Source organism: Mastigoproctus giganteus, chromosome 3, assembly GCF_048544385.1.
Source record: "Mastigoproctus giganteus isolate SK-2022 chromosome 3, ASM4854438v1, whole genome shotgun sequence".
Lineage (NCBI taxonomy): Eukaryota > Metazoa > Arthropoda > Arachnida > Uropygi > Thelyphonidae > Mastigoproctus > Mastigoproctus giganteus.
In genome coordinates this window covers 224,598,323-224,616,084 of record NC_143577.1, presented here as the reverse complement: position 1 = coordinate 224,616,084, position 17,762 = coordinate 224,598,323, and the positions used below count along the sequence as shown (strand labels likewise).

The following is a 17,762-nucleotide window of genomic DNA, read 5'->3' as shown; positions in this document are numbered from 1 at the left end:
ATTGCATCACTTGGGTACCTACCCACTCACTGAAGAAGGGCCAAATAGCCCTGAATCGGTGCTGTCTGGGTGGTGGTACCTATCTGAGAATAAGTAACATTAGTCTTCTCCTTAGGTGAAGCGTTACTTATTCGAAGTAGTGCAATATCATGGCAACTCGTTGTGAAGGTATTCACAATATGAGATATAACCTAAAACGATGCCACCTTAAAAATTTTCTGTTTATTCAGAAATGGCTGTGTATTATGATGCTAAGCACTTTATATACATAGTCATAATCTCCTTAAAATTTTCAAGTCCTCCCTCTTCCTCCAGTTTTGGTTGTTGCCTACCAGAAAAGGATAACTGCACTCATATTTTCATCTAGTTCCTTTTTTTAAGTTTTCAAATATATTTTTTTAAATTGAGGCAATATTAAGCAATGCTTCCCTCCCTATTCTAATTTCAAAACTGATATCACTGAAGAAAGGCTAGCATCATCATGTGGAGGCTAACAATTTTGTTAATGTTTAATTGATTTTCCTTGTCAAAAAAAAATACTAATTCATAATTGATATGGACAAAATTTTTTTTACGTGTTGAAATTATCTGCTAATTATAAGTCATAAATGGAACATATAGGAATCTCAATAATATATTACTAATGTTATTATATGCACTGCTTAATTGATAATTAAACAATTGAAACAGCTTTGCTAATCAGTTGAAAACTGTTTAAGTCAAAATTTTTGTAAATAATTTTAAAATTTAACATAAGAAAAGACATTTACAGGGATTTTTTTTGAGGAGGAAAATTTAATTACAGTGTGCTTACATGTGTAAGCCTATGTCAGCTTGGCGAAAGAGTTGATAGTAAAGATTAAAAAAAGGCTTTGCAGCTTTGGTTCGATTTAAATTGCACTCAATTGCATGAAAATAAAAAATATTAATTTAATGAATGACTTGATTTGTGCTATTCTTCTTCTTTATTAATCTTCTTTTTCTCCATTCCTTCTCTGTGTTTCTTTTGTTTCTTCGTCTCCATTTCTTCAATTGGTGCTGTTTTAACAAATGGTATTTCTTCTTGGAATTCTATTGAGGAAAAAACTTGCTTTAAGAAAATATGATATACAGAGGATTTCTAATTTTCATTAAACATGATCTGTTTATGCAGTTACAAAACTTCATATGAAACACGCCACATGCAATATAAAAACAGAGGAAGCAAACAGATGGCTGAATGGCAAACAAATGAAATTTGTTTGCCATTCATTTTCTCCTTTATACACAGCACAGTAAAGAAGTTCCTGGAATGGCCACATAATGCTGCAATCAATAAGCAAACTGAGCTCCTGTTGTCAAATTGCTTCTTTTTTTTTTGTTAGTTGTTGGTGCATCAGCTTCTGTGGCCATAATGCACCTCCCAAGGTTTTTGCATTTTGTACTCTGATTCAAGCCTGAGGCGGGATTCGAACCCGCAACCTTTGGGTTTCCAGGCAGGCACTTTACCCACCCAGCTAGCCTGGTCGGCTGCCAAATTGCAAGTTGCACACACAGAAGTTTGTCAATAATTCAGTACAGGTAACCCTCGTATAACACGGTAGTTAGGTTCCTATAAAATGTCGTGTTGTTCAAAATTGAGCTATACAGGACTAAGAAAAAGTACAAGGGGGTTACGTTCCAAAAGCTAACAAAAAATGTTATTTTGTTATCAAAAATGTTAACAAAACTAACAAAAATACACCATTCTAGATTTCGTGCATCTTCTACTCTTAAAAAAATCAGTAATGTAGGTTTGTTTGTTTTTCCTGGTTAAATCTTGATAAATATTTGTGAATTTAGTTCCATACGATGAAATATCATATGGAACTAAGCATTTTTTGAAGCTCCCTTTTGAACTTTGTGCTCCTTTTATTCAAGAATCTGCATTCAAAAAATAAGATTCTAATTCCTCAGCTAATTTTCCCATATGCTTTTTAGTGTAAAATTTGGAAGTTCAGAATTTTCATCTGCGCTATCATCCTCTGAATTGATTTGGTTTTATCTCCGATGCCATTTCCACTAAATCTGCTTCTCCAGCCTCTTTTTCTACCAGTAATTCTTGAATGTCTTCAGTAATCATATAATTTTTTAATTTTTTTAGGAGCACAGGTGACTAAGGCCATGTTACTTTGCGTATATTGTCTATAAATTGCATGTACCGAGGTCGATTTTCTGTTTTGCTGGACGAAAAATCCGAGATTCCGGGAGAAAAACCATGCTACCCTTGCCTGAAGCCTGATTAACTCAGCCACGTTGTGAAAAAGACCACAAAAATTCTTCCCATCATCGACGGGATTCGAACTCAGGTCTTTTCCACCCAGTGTGGGAAGGAGGGTGATTCTATCAACTGTGTTACCCATGAGGGCTTCAGTAGTCATATCATCAAAACCTTCCCCTCCTACTGATGTAGCAAGTTCTACTATCGCACCGATTCCGTTTTCTGTGGTTCAACTATATTTCCTGAATGAACTGACTCTGGCCATACAATTTTCCACACACATTTAATGTTGACGGTTTTACTTTTTTCAGCGATAAAGCTATGGTTCTGATACAGTCCACAATTGAGAAATAATCCATTACTTCAATAGATTCAGAATCAGTTTTCCAAAATCCATTGTAACAATTTTCTGATGAAATGAGTTTTAAAGGTGGATATAATGCCTGGATCTAATGGCTGAATGAAAGAAATTGTATTAACCTAGTACAACTGTGGTGGTAGGAACAAAACTTCAATGTTTGGATGACTTAAATCTTTTGAATGGCCTGGTGTGCAATCCAATAGTAAAACTTTTGAAATCTAGATTTTTCCATAAGTTCAATAGCACAGAATGTAACACAGGGACTTCCCAACAAAATAAAATACAGAGATTTCTCAATATTATTATTATTATTATTATTTTTTGACAAGTGAGTCAACAGCAGGGATTTAAAAAGAGTGGAAATGTTGAAAAATTACATCCAACATAATAGCAGGATTTCCCCCGCACAAAAGTACCATTATGCAAGATTCACCAAAACTCTCTAACTGTGTTAGAGCAAAGATTGCAGCAATTTATCACACGTGTTAGAGAAAACTGTGTGGTAGAAGTACTGTTATATGGGGGTTGCCTGTACATGTTTCATAGCTGTGTGGATTAGAAACACATTCATTTCATCATGATTTCTGAGTGTAAAAAATATGAAATGGAACTCTGTGCAAACTTGAAATTTTGCCAATATTTAGGGATGTGTGCTTCTGTAACTTTGGAAATTGTGCATCAAGTTTACAGAGAGGACTTCCCATTTAATCCAGGCACTACTATGCTTGAATTAAATCATAGATCCAAAGAGAAAGTTTAATATGAAAGTGGCAAAAGACCTTTATAACTGCTCATATAGCCAAAAAAATTTAAACATCCAGACAACTTGTGCACCAAAACTACTATTTGAACATGTGTTGGGTTTCTAAACATGTGATGCCTCAGATGCTTACTGACAAACAGCGCAATGATAGATGACAATTTGTGGCAATTTCATAATGGCATCTGATGATTCATTGCTCCCACAAAAATTTCAGCAAGACATGTTGAAAGCGAAAGTGATGTTAGAAGTTTTTTTAGCTATCATGGCATTATTATTGTGCACTATGAATTCATTCCTGGAGGTGAATGAGAAAAAATATGCATAGTTGTTGCACTCACTGTGAAATACAATTCGTCAAAAGCACCCTGAATGGTAGATATAGAAAAGTGGGAAGTTGTTTCATGACAATACACCTGCACAACGCTCATTTATAGTGAAATGAAGGGGGAAAAAAAAGAGCACAATACTACTGTGTTACCACATGCCTCATTTATTTGCCAAGCAATTTTTTCCTTAAAATGAAATGGTCATAGGCTGCCATTTTGATTATGATCTGTTATCAGAGTGGCAGCCTATACAAACAGTGAACAAGTTATTGATGCAGCTTAAGATACTCTCAATGCTATCCAGGCAGAACAGTTCCATAAGTGCTAATAGCAATTATATGTACATTGGCAAAAGTGCATTACTACTCAAGGAAACTACTCTGAGAGCAGCTGCTGTTTAATATGCAAATATGGGAACTTTTTGACTGTCCACAATACGTCAACTAAAATATTACAGAAGTAAACAAATTATCTGTTCTTTTTCATAAAATGCATTTTTTCACTATCTAATCTTGTTATTTCACATATCTCCAGATACACAATGGGAAAATTAATGGGAGTGATAATAATACAAGAATAAATAATATATCTTAAGATCGTAAGAAAAAATTTAGCTATACCCAAGCAGTCATGAGGGGAAAGGGTAAGGCACAGAAGAACTTGTAACATGAATTTATAACTTCAACAAATAAAATTATGCATCAAAATGATTAAATGACATCAAAATGATTAAATGAATTGGTTACTAGGCAAATGATATGATTTGCCTAGTAACCAGTGAGCAGGTTATTGCTCACTGGTTACTTAGGCAAATCATATCCTAGTAACCAGTGAGCAGATATTGGAAAATATATCTGCAGAGTTAGAAAAAAAAAAAAAAAAAAAAAAACCCACAACCTGCAACCGGCTTACCAGGATGGATTTCCTCATAATAATAAAAAAATACTCATTTCAACAATGCATAACTAGTAAATTCAACTAATTTCTGTGCCCTATGCCAGAGGTTCCCAAACCTTTCCAAACCCGAGTCCCCTTAAAATTTTTCATAAATTTCACATTCCCATCAAGTTCCAAAATATGTGCAAATAAAAGAGATTTGACCTTAAATTTAGCTATGAATCAATACATACTTTTATAAATTAAAGTGCTTCATGAAAACAAGTGATCCCCACAAAACCAAGTGTGTCCCCTCCACGGAGAACACACCCCACACTTTGGGAACCTCTGCCCTATGCTAAAACTGACAAAACAGATATTTGAAAAAATAAAATAAAAAGTACTTGTTCCACCAATGGATAAAATATACTGGAACAATGGTCTTGCTTTCTATCTAAAACTTAGCATGAGATGGAAAACAAAACTATATAATGTCCACACACAAATATTAACGGTGTCAGATGGATTTTATATACAGAGGAAAAAATAATGTGGTCTATAAACAACAAATGCAAGTGATACTCCAGTATATCTGATTTGCAATGTGAGGACCATTGTTAGATTACTGTTTTGCCTTTTGTGCAAATAAAATACTTTTGCAAATGTGTACTATGCTTTAACAGAATCATTTATACACTCTTTTAAACTAAAGCTCATTTACAGCTGGACACACATACCTGTACTTATATCGGAACCGATACTGGCACAAATCATACAACTTGGATAAATGTAAAAAGTATATCAAGAGTTTACATTTATATACAAGTTCAAATATCAAATGTACATCCAAATTTGATGCTGGCATTCATTTTCTCCACCTCCCTACTAAACTGGCTCTTTATATTCCATTTCCTTTGATGTGCATTTGAGGTTATTGCCAATTTCTTGGAAAATATCTTTGTGCCTGTTACAGCATCCTTATATTCTTTACTTTAATGTCCCAAACATTGCTTTCCCTAATTAGCTTTAACCACAAGAGGTATTGTTTTCGTTTGTCCACACCATTTTAGCTTAAAACACGAAAACAAAAGTAAATAATATATATATCCAATTCTGTACCACAAATGTTTTAAACATATGAAGGGAAACATAATTCAGTTCTGTTCTGAAAAAAGTATAAACTGCATATATGCATGTCAGTTGAGTTGTGCAATTTCAAGAATATGGTAAAACTACTATATATAAAATGTGTCTAGAAATGTCAGTGCAAGTGGCATCTTATACAATTTGTATCAGCTGATATATCATGATATAAATGCAGTTTAACAATGCCTACTAATTTATTTTTCTATAAAAAATGATAAGTTTGCAAAGGAATAAATTATAAATGAAAACTTAATAAAGAAACAACTTCAGGCAAAAAAAAAAGCATTAAAAAAAAGAAAACTATGCCTTTGTTCTAGAGGCCACTGTTATATACAGCATAAAGTAACCATTATAAAAAGTATTTATAATTAGTAATGTATAACATTTTATTACCTGGTGGCATGAAAGGCTTTAGAACTTCAGGCACTTTAATGCCTGTTTCTGTTTGGTAATTTTCTAAAATAGCACATATGGTTCTGGTCGTTGCACACATAGTAGCATTTAACATGTGAACATAATCTACCTGCAAGGAAGTAATTATTTATTTTTTTTAAATATATAATAAAATATTAAATGATTTTAATATTATTTAATCTATCATTTAATATGACAAATACCAGAAAGAAATATTACATATGAACAATAATTTTCTTTTCTTCTAAAGCTGGCATTAGTCAGGAATCGAAATTTTCTAAGTAGTCCAGTGCAAAATTATAGCTTTTTATCTTAACATTTTTTATGATTTACACTTTATGCTGAATTTAGGTATGCTATAAAAGAAGTTCATTTGTGCTTTAAATAATAGTGATGCTTATATAAGCCAAGCAAGCCCCAGTGTTTAATCAAAATTTGTTCTACCCTGCAATGTATATACAAGTGGTGTTCAGAATAACAGAAATGCTCAGACACCAGAGTCCTACTGCAGAAAGTAGGCAATCCTTTTTTCTGAAAGAGAAAAAAAAAAAAAAAAAAAAATACAACTGAAAAACTTTGCCTTTGGTCAAGTATGCCCATCTCCATGATCAGTAAATTTATTTTTGGTATACATAAAAGCTAAAAACCTGTTGTTAAAATTACCTTTTCAATACTGTAGGTATAGAGAACTTACTACTTGAACTAAGTCTGAGATACGAATGAACCCTACTGCCTACCACATTGGGAATATGCTTTAATTTGCTTACTGGCTATGGAGCCATATTGTTATGGACAATATGGACTCATATTGTTAATACTAGCAGACTCCATCACCTAAGGACCGGAATCAATTGACCCAAATCTATCACTGAATTTATACACACTCTGCTTAGATATTGACCATATGAGATACTTGAAATAATTTGAAACATAATGAAGAAATTGGTTTATTCTGCTTCGTATTTCGGTGCTTTCATATCAACTTGGATGCGTTTTTCATTCTTCTGCTACTTTTTATATTGCACGTTTCATTGTTATTATTGTTATTTTTAAGAAGAAAAAATATATTTTACCATGGACAATTGGGTAATCAGAACAAAACGGCTGAGGAGTGATGACAATAATGTTGCCACAGGTAGTTCAGAAACTAATAAGGTAAGAAATATATCATGTGAAAATTTGGACATTAATGTTATTTCGAGTGGCAACCACCAGTTTCTGGTAGAGAGCCATCATATTCCAAATCAAAAGGAATGAAAAAGAGTAGAAAATATCAAGAGGAATTTATGAAGTATGGCTTCACTTATAGTGTTGTTGATGATGAGCAACATCCTGTGTGTGTAATATGCTATGAAAAACTGGCTAATGAAAGCATGAAACCTGTTAAATTAAAAAGACACTCACATATGAAACATTCAGGGCTAATGAAAAAAAAACTGAATCCTTTTTCAAAAGAAAAGCTGACGCCACACAAGGTCAGAAATATTTCATGAAGAAACATACAGCAGTTCCTTGCAAAGCTTTAAGAGCATTGTTGGAAGTTTCATATTTTATAGGAAAAAATTTGAAATCACATACTACTGCTGAATCTCTTATTCTCCCTGCTGCAACAAAAACGATTTCAATTATGCATGGAGAAAAGTACAGCAACGATTTAAAAACCATTCCTGTCCAGAGACAGTCTTGCGGCGTGTTACAGTTATCGCGGACAACATAAAATTCAATTTATTCAATTGATTGAGAGAAAGTCCAATTTTTGCAATAGAGTTAGATTAATCCACAGATATTTCCAATCTTGCTCAACTTATTGTATGTCAGATACTGATATGAGGGAGATATTTTGGAGGATTTTTTTTATTTTGCAAAGCTTTCGATGGAAGAATGATGGCAAGAAGATTTCTGATGTTATAAATATTTTCTTTCAAACAAATAATCTAATGGGGAACAAATGTGTTGCGATTTGTACTGATGCCATGGCTGCATTAATGGGAGAAAATAAAGGTTTAAAAGGCAAAGAAAAGGAAATTGCTCCAAATAGTTTTTAATCATTGCATTATACATAAGGGAAGCATTAATAGCAAAGGAAATGCAAACTGATTTGCATGAAGTTTTGAAAGATGCAGTAAGTGTGATCAACTTTATTAAAAGTGGAAGCTTAAATAGCAGACTTTTCACTATACTTTGTAATGAAATGGGATCCGCTTATGAAACGCTTCTTTTATAAATGAAAGTAAGGTTGTACGAAAGTAACAGTGGTTGTCCAGTGGTAAATGTTGAAAGTGTTGCAATGTCTTTCTGACTTCAAACATGAAGCTTTATTGATTTTATCAGATAAAAATCAGAACCTTGCTCAATTGTTTACAAATTAAAAATGGCTTGGAAAACTTAGTCACCTTGTTGATATATTTGAAAAAACTTAATGATTTAAATTTAAGTCTTCAAGGATAGGGAACTAACATATTAATAATCAGTGATAAAACAGAAGCTTTCAAAAAGAAGTTTAATCTTTGGAAAACTGAACTGGAGCATAATACTGAAATGTTCCCTTGTTTTTCTGATTTTGTTAATAGCAATAATATTGACATTTTACAATTTAGGGATATCATTACCACCTACCTAACAATGCTAATTAAGAATTTTTCCAAACGATTCAATGCATCTCCAGAAAAAAAGTTGTATTAGATTCGTGATCCCTTTGCTTTTGAAATTTCTTTGTGCCCCAAAATTACCACTGAGCAAAAGGAAGAACTTATCGACCTGTCTTTTGGCGAATCATAATGTGTTCATTTCGAGGCTACAACTTGTGAAAAATTTTGGCTTTCTCTTCGAGACGAGTATCCACAATTATCAAAAATGGCGATACAAACTTGCTACCTTTCGAGTCTACATATTTATGTGAGGTTGACTTCTCAAAATTAACAGCTATAAAAGCAAAACAATGTTCCAGACTTGATCCAGAAGATGACATGAGATTAGCAGTCTCAAATACAGTCAGTTCCGTTATAATGTGGTACACGTGTTCCTAAAAATCTCTGCATTATGGTATTTTGCACATTAAAAACAACAGGGCTTATGGGAAAAATAGGGATAGGGGCAGAGCACTCAAAAAAAAAAAAAAAAAAAAGTTCAGTCTGGTAAATTAAACAGTAAAAAAAATTAGAAACCCAATAAAATTGCTAACACAGGTTTAAATATCATGAATTTCTAATAAATATTACCGTAAATATAGCACTTTACCTTGACAAGATATGTTTTGCTTGATTGATATTTCTTCACTGACATTTTCTTATTTTTTTGGATTGTAAAATTTAAAATAGTAAAAAAGATAAGCAATCAATGACGACAAATACGGGATGCACAAAAAATTGCACAAGTGAGACAAGTTGAGGAATCCTAAAAAATAGGAATGAAGAGAAGATTCTGAAAAATTTATTTATGTTTTTTATATGATTGAAGATTTCATGGCAGGGATAGCATATTTCAACATAATAATGTAAAACCCACACAATTCCAGCTATCAGTAACTAACAGCTAATAGAACAGCCCAATAAACTGGGAACTGCAAATTGTTTTTATTGTTTTATAGTACTGACCTCCAGAAATGTGCTCCTCCACTCACGCTATCCCACCTCACGAAATTTCTGTTTGAACAGAAAAATGTGAGCTCCTGAAAACGTGAGTCAGCCTACAATATCACATGTTATCTAACGAGTACAGCGAATGACAAGTGTGTCTCCGACCAATACAACTACAGTAAATGGGAAATATAGCCTTCACACATTTGACATTTTTTAAGCTTCATAAACTTGTATTGCTGTGCAGGTCGCTATTCAACTTGGTGCTGAGTTTTCGTTCACCTGGTGTTACGTGTTACTTGCAGGCGAAATCACGCATGAGCCAATGCAAAAATCGCATGATATGATACTGCATTGTTCCCTAATATATCAGTCGCATTGGAGCAAATTCGTGTTGCAAAAATGTGCATTATAGCAGAACTGACTGTACCGGGCCAAATATGGACCAAATATTACTGGTTATCTATGCTCATCCTTCTCATTAATTGTTTTGTAATTGTTCATTTTTTATTGTTTTTTTATTGTTCATTTTTTATTGTTTTGTAATTGTTCATTTTTTATTGTTTTGTAATTTTAATTGAAGAATAAGAATTTGATTTGTTGTTGTTGCTGTACTGTATTCAATTAAAATATTAAACAATTATTTTAATGTGTAAATTAAAAGGGGACAATTTTTTTATTCCCTTCTCAATACTTGAATATAATTTTCTACTACACAATTTATAAAATGCCATTTTTGTTCTCTAAAAATCTGGTCATCCTACCTTGGGGTTTACATTGAGGGGTCGCGTCAATTTTATATTTAATAAAGGGGGTCACTAGTGAAAATAAGTTTGCATGTGACTGGCATAGACCATGGACCAGACAGTAACAATATAAGCCAAGCAAGCCCCAGTGTTTAATCAAAATTTGTTCTACCCTGCAATGTATATACAAGTGGTGTTCAGAATAACAGAAATGCTCAGACACCAGAGTCTGAGCATTTCTGTATGATTGAAGATTTCATGGAAGGATCCCTTATGATTGAATAAGTTGCCCTTTACTCTTTTCATGATGAGAAAACATATAGTGACAGCTAGCTTTTAGGAGTTCTTGCATCCAACAGCCAAGGGTTCAGAGTTTCATAATGGTGTGGGCATGTTTTCCCAGGAGATTGCTCAGAATAATTATGAGAGTAAGATACTCAATCATCTTGAATCAGTAATTGCACTCCACGCAATTACTGCACTCCTGTTTCTCCCCATCCAGGATAAGTGTCTCCTGGGATGACAATACAAGCAAATGACAATACACCTATCAAGGCCATACTATCAACAATGGTTTGAAGATTACGAAGATCAAGTTATCTATCTCACTGGCCCTCCCAATCACTGGACACCAATCCCAAAGAGCATTTGTAGGCATTTCTGAAGCAGGACCTATAACTTAGCCTTCTATTACCATTCAATTTACATTAATCGACAACTTTCCCTGTGGATGAATGGTGCCAAATCCCCATATAACAGTTTAAGCTTCCTGTGGATTCTGTGCTATACCATATCAGTGTCATCCTAGCTGAACATGGTGGCTTAATGCTATACTTATTGACTTTTGGTCCAAGGATAGAAAATCTATTTTATTACTTATGAATTTCAAAATAAGATGTTTCATGCCTAGGATTGCAAACAAATTAAATATAATAGTAAGTGTGTTTTTTCAATAATGTCACTTACTTCTCACAGAAAATGCCTTCACCCTGAATTATTTTCATACTGCACTACAAATAAACCACTTCCTTTTTGAGAAGTATTATTACGATTAATTTTTCAGCAAGATGTGACAATCCCAATATTTGTTTTGATAGTATACCTAATGATTAGTTGCCATATTTTCAGTTAACGTTCATGTGAAGATAGATACATTCCATAGTGAAATAAAATGTGTCTAATACACAAACATATATACAATGTTACCTATAGTATCTCATCTTTGGTGCATCAGTACAGAACGAGTACAGTAATGGTGGTGGTAGTAGCAGTAGTAGTGGCATGTGATGCAAGAAAGCAAATGTATGAGCTTATGCAGCATCAGCCAAAAAAAAAAAAAAAACACACCATTCCCTCCAAATGCCTGTCCAGTTCCTCCTTAAATTTATTCAACCTATCAACTTCCACAACAACAGATGGAAGTTTGTTCCAGCAATTAACCACCCGCTGGCTAAAGGCAAATTTCCGCACATCTATTCTACATCTGTCTTTTCTTAATTTGAATTTATGCCCCCTTAGGTTCGTAATCTGAACAAGTGGAAGGATCCCATCAGAATTCAGCTTGCTCAATCATTCAAGGCCTTATACACCTCAATCTGATCACCGCGCAGGTGCCTAGTCTTCAGCCACTGCAATTTGCAGAACTTAAGCCTCTCTTGGTAAGAGGATCCCTTCATTCCCCTCACCAATCTTGTTGCCCTTCTCTGTACACGCTCAAGTAAATCTACATCCTTCCTAAAATGAGGCCTCCAGACCTGTATGCAGTACTCAAGGCGTGGCCTGACCATTGCCTTATACAGAGGGATAATCACCTCCTTTTCCCTGCTAGCAAAATTCCTATATATCATTGACAAAACCCCATGACCTGCCCTGGCAGCCTGTCTGCATTGCTCAGAAAACTTCATATCTGACTGCACAATTACTCCCAGGTCTTTTTCATTTTCTACCACCTTAAATGTATTACCACACAGTTGGTACGTTTCTCTGGGGTTACTTCTACCCATATACAGTACTTTGCATTTGTCAAGGTTAAACTTCAGTTGCCACTTCTTAGCCCATCTGCCCAAATTATCTAGATCCTGTTGCAGTAGCACACTGCCATTACTGTCATTAACAACCCTGCCAACCTTTGTATCATCTGCAAACTTCAACATTAAGCCTGATATACCTTCATCAATATCACTGATAAATATACAAAACAACAGTGGATCTAACACCGAACCCTGTGGGACTCCACTAATAACATTAGTCCACAAAGAGCAGCACCCATTGATTACCACCCTCTGTCTTCTCCCACTCAACCATCCTTTTATCCATTGTAGCAACTTACCCTTAATACCATTCTGCTCCAATTTGTACAATAGTCTTCCATGCGCAACAGTGTCAAAAGCTTTCCTGAAATCCAAATATATGATATCAAAATTATTTTTTGCATCCAGTTCCTTTGTAACCACATCATAATATCCTATCAAATTTGTCAGACAAGACTTTCCCTTAACAAACCCATGCTGTGTCTGAATTATTGCTGCAGTCTTGTCTAGATGATCCTGCAATGCATCTTTAAACACCGACTCCATTATTTTACCCGGAACAGAAGTTAAACTAACTGGTCTGTAATTACTCGTATCACCCTTCGATCCCCCTTTGTGAATTGGGGATACATTTGCACATCTCCAGTCCGTGGGAACCTCCCCTGAGTCCAAGGATGCTCTCATAATTATGGCTGAGGGTTTGCTAAGTTGCTTTGCCGCCTCCTTTAAAACTGGATAGATCCCATCCACCCCAGGTGCTTTTCTTACGTTTAACTTCAACAATTTCTCTTCCACTTTGCTCTCAGTTATTACAAGATCATTAAGTATCCTGCTACAATTTGATAACCTTCTGCCATTTTCAAACCTTAATAATTCCTCATGTGTGAATGTAGATGCAAAATACTCATTCAGTTTGTTTGCTATCTGAGCAGGATCATCAACAGTTGAACCATTGATGTCAAGTGGACCAATCAGATTCATCCCCTTCCTTTTAGAGTTTATATAAGTAAAGAAATCCTTGCTGTTTTTCTAAGCATCATTTGCCAAGGATTTCTCGTAATCTGCCTTCGCCTGCCTAACCTCCTTTGTCACCTGATTACAGACTAGCTTATATCTGCCATAGGCTTCTGAGTCGCTTGATAATTTATATGCATCCCATGCATTTTTCTTCTCTGTTACGAGTCTCATTAGTTCATTAGATAACCATTTAGGCCTAAACCTTGAACAATATTTCTTAATAGGTCTGAAACTTTTAGTAGCTTCCACGATTAATTCCTTGAATGCTTCCCACTTAGAATCTACTGTTGGTAACATCGTCAGTTTATCCCACTGTATAGAATTTAAAAACTGTCGGAGACCACTGTACTCACCTTTACGGAAGCAAAAACTCTTTCCTTTGTACACTCCTGATTACTGCAATCATCCAAAGTACGAACAGAAAATTTATTTATATATTAATGAAATTAGAAGCTAATAGTAGTAGCAGTGGTGGTGGTAGCAAATGATACAAGAAAGCAAGCTGGAGAAAACTTTGCCTACAGTTTGTCTGTGACTGTGGAGATTTCCAAAAAAAAAGGCAATAAAAGGCCACAAAGAAATTTTAGACATGGCAAAACACCTTAACCTGGAAATGTATAGTGAGGATGTGAATGAGATGTTGCAGTCTCATAGAAAAGCCATGATGACAAACAATTTTGAATGAGTTGCAGGCAAAAATGCAAAATGAAAGGGATGATGGTGATTATGAAATCTCCAATACCTCTTCAAAGAGCCTGAACCTCGAACAGTTAAGAGAAATCATTATGTAGGTGAAAGAAACAATAGGAATCATAGAGGATTCTAATCACAATGTTGAAATAAGCAGTAATATCGAAAGAGATCTTCATGATGTCATCATTTGCTACAGACTCTTGATGATCAAAAGAATGTAACCTGCTACCTTTCTTTGATTGAAGTTTTCGAACAGGGTTAGTTTATCAAGTATCTATAGTAATTGTATTTATTCATATTTAATTTTAAACAAATCAAATTATAAGCAAATATTCAGGAACATAATGCAGCAAAAGTTACACAAGTTTAAGTGGTAATTAATGTTTGGTTGGCAAACGTTTAGTGCACTTGATGGCAGGGAGGCAAGTGCTAGATCAGTGCAAATTTGATTAAACTATAATGATATAAATTTGCAGTGTAAGAGAATTTCACATTGTAAAAACTTTAAAAATAAAAGAGTTTCAAAAGTTTCATACTTATGAAAAGATTAACTAAGTTAATAATAACAGTACCTTTTAATAACAAAGTTTGTATTGAAAAAAAAAAAAAAAAAAAGTTTTATTACATATCACTGGCAGTAACACTTTTCAAAAGGGAAAATACTATTTATTTGTAATCCAATACTGGGCCCATGATAACATGAAGACTGATGATAACATGAAGAAAACTTTTTTGCTCTGCAAGTATTGGTTTGTGAGCCTACTATAGCAGGAAGACATACATCCTGTGATTATTAAATTCATCAATATGTTAATTTAATTACAATTCTTTATTATAATTTTATAATAAAGAATTTTTTACTATATTCTATTTTTTATTATATTTTACACCATATGATTATTGATTTTATAGTAGAGCAAGTTATATTAAACATTAAAAAAATACAGTATAAAAATAACTACTCTCTGCACTCTAGGCAATAATTTATCAACTGTTAAGATATTCTAGTAAAAGATACAATGTCACACATTTAAAAACCATTCTTTGTTCATTCCTCAGGGGCTAGGTAAATTAAATTAACCAAAGAGTAAAATTTAAACTAACACTGTTCACACAAGTACAACTGCAATTAAATCTGCAGTTCAGGAAGTTGGCATCTGTGCAGGCAGGTACAAGGCTGACAAAGAAAAGGAGATATTAAAAGCAGTGGTGCACAAACTGTTTTAACTGCTGGCCAGTCATACAGGACCAATCAAATCTGTGCACCATGTAATTTATTAATAACACTATGCAGGCATATTATCTACATATATTATATTTTAATCTAAAATTCATAACCTGCATTTTTATATTATATAGAAATCCAGATTACAAATAATTTTTTTAAATATAAAAAATTATTTAAAAACATTTTTAAATTAAAAAGTCTCTAAAATAACTACTGAATCAACTGGAAAAAATTTTTATCTTTCCCAGAGAGAAAAGTGTAGACAAAAGCTCATCTCCTATCAAAAACTTCTAGAACAGGATGGCTACAAGGGACAAACTTGTCTACAGTGTGGATCTCTTGGATACTGCCAACAGTATAATTAATTTAATAAATTTTAATTTAATGACCTTAAAAGTTTCCCATATTTTCTATCAGTTCCAGAGAGTGCGGCCAAGCTACGCATAATGGAAAATCTCAAAATGAAAAAATTACCTGTGCATTCATCTTTTTCGTCTGCCCATATCTGACGAGTAATCTTCTAGCTTGATAATCTAAACAATTAGAGCATGAAACTAACTCACGGAAAACTCCAGAAGCAGGAAACCAAGCTTCAAGGTCATATTTTTTTGCTGCCGCATTATTTAACTCTCCTACAAAATAAGAACATAATATAAAAAAAATCAAAGTATATATTAAAATAATTTGGGAAGTTTTAATTTTAAAAGTAGATTGCACTAATTTTATGTGATAAAGCATTTTGTTCTTGAATTTTATTTAAAAAAAAAAAAAACAGTCATTATTTCAAAATTTTGACTTCATAATCTAAATAGCAACATGCCTCCTATGGTAGTAGGTCATTATCAAACACAAAACTGATAGTGGACACAAAAATTGTTTGTAAAACTGTGTTAGTACAGTGTGCATGCGTGCATTCTAAGGATGTTTGTCTGCTTGAAAAGTGACAGAATTTGGGAAACTAAGATCTTGTTTAAACAGATCAACTCAGCTCTCCTTGAAAATACTTTGATAATTCCCTGAATGATGGAATATGAACTTGTCTTTTCAAATGGATAGAAAGTGATAAATTTACTCAACTGAGAAACCCCTGAGTTTCAGGCAGAGAATAAAAAGAGATGAATAGGCCTGACAACCATGATGTAGTGCCAACCTAAAATTATAAAATAAAAAATATTGTAATTGGAAAGTTTCTGAAAAATTTATGGCCTTAAAAGTTTCCCATCTTTTCTATCAGTTTCTATCGTTTCTGTTGCATTAACTTTCAACTGTTGCACTGTTTCAAAAATGGAAACATGAGTTCACCACTATGCTGTTAATTAAGAAAAACATAAAATCAAAAGAAGTGCATCCAGTTGATATAGATGAACAGTGCACTGTTGAGTCAGATTGGTGTGACATAAGCACTGCGAAAGCAAAAATAAGAGTAGGAGTGTGTTATAGGCCTAATGACTCGAATGAGTACAATGAACACTTGTACAAAGAAATAGAGTGGGCTAGTAAATCGGAATGTCTTGTAATGGGGGATTTTAACTTCCCAGATATTGACTGGAACTTGTGGGTTGGTCACTCACATACTAGTCAGACTTTTGCGGATTTATTGGATGATTGTTTTCAGCAGCAGCATGTTCGAGAGGCAACCAGAGAAAGTAATACTCTTGATCTGGTTATCAGCAGTGATCATTCGTGTATTAAGAATTTGCAGATAAAGGAACCACTAGGTGGCAGTGATCACAGTTTACTGATATGGGATTTACTTAAAGATTTAATTACCATCAGGGGTAAAGGAAAGGGTTTTTGCTTCCGTAAAGGTAAGTACAGTGCTCTCTGACAGTTTTTAAATTCTGTACAGTGGGATCAACTGACGATGTTACCAACAGTAAATTCGAAGTGGGAAGCGTTCAAGCAATTAATCGTGGAAGCTACTAAAAGTTTCATACCTATTAAGAAATATTGTTCAAGGTTTAGGCCTAAATGGTTATCTAATGAACTAATGAGACTCGTAATATAGAAGAAAAATGCATGGGATGCATATAAATTATCAAGCGACTCAGAAGCCTATGGCAGATATAAGCTAGTCTGTAATCAGGTGACAAAGGAGGTTAGGCAGGCGAAGGCAGATTACGAGAAATCCTTGGCAAAAGATGCTAAGAAAAACAGCAAGGATTTCTTTACTTATATAAACTCTAAAAGGAAGGGGATGAATCTGATTGGTCCACTTGACATCGATGGTTCGACTGTTGATGATCCTGCTCAGATAGCAAACAAACTGAATGAGTATTTTGCATCTACATTCACACATGAGGAATTATTAAGGTTTGAAAATGGCAGAAGGTTGTCAAATTGTAGCA

General features: G+C 33.9%; 1 protein-coding gene across 1 annotated transcript in view; it reads right to left on the bottom strand.

Moving 5' to 3' along the window:
• Positions 1-835: 835 nt before the first annotated feature.
• SerRS (Seryl-tRNA synthetase) overlaps positions 836-17,762 on the bottom strand; it is a 71,114-nt gene continuing 54,187 nt past the window's right edge. The window contains exons 9-11 of the mRNA XM_090370899.1: positions 15,889-16,046; positions 6,105-6,234; positions 836-1,071 (exon numbers count right to left, since the gene is read on the bottom strand). Coding sequence (XP_090227025.1) covers positions 953-1,071; positions 6,105-6,234; positions 15,889-16,046 — 407 coding nt within the window. The 3' untranslated portion in view covers positions 836-952. The remainder of the gene's footprint in view (positions 1,072-6,104; positions 6,235-15,888; positions 16,047-17,762) is intronic.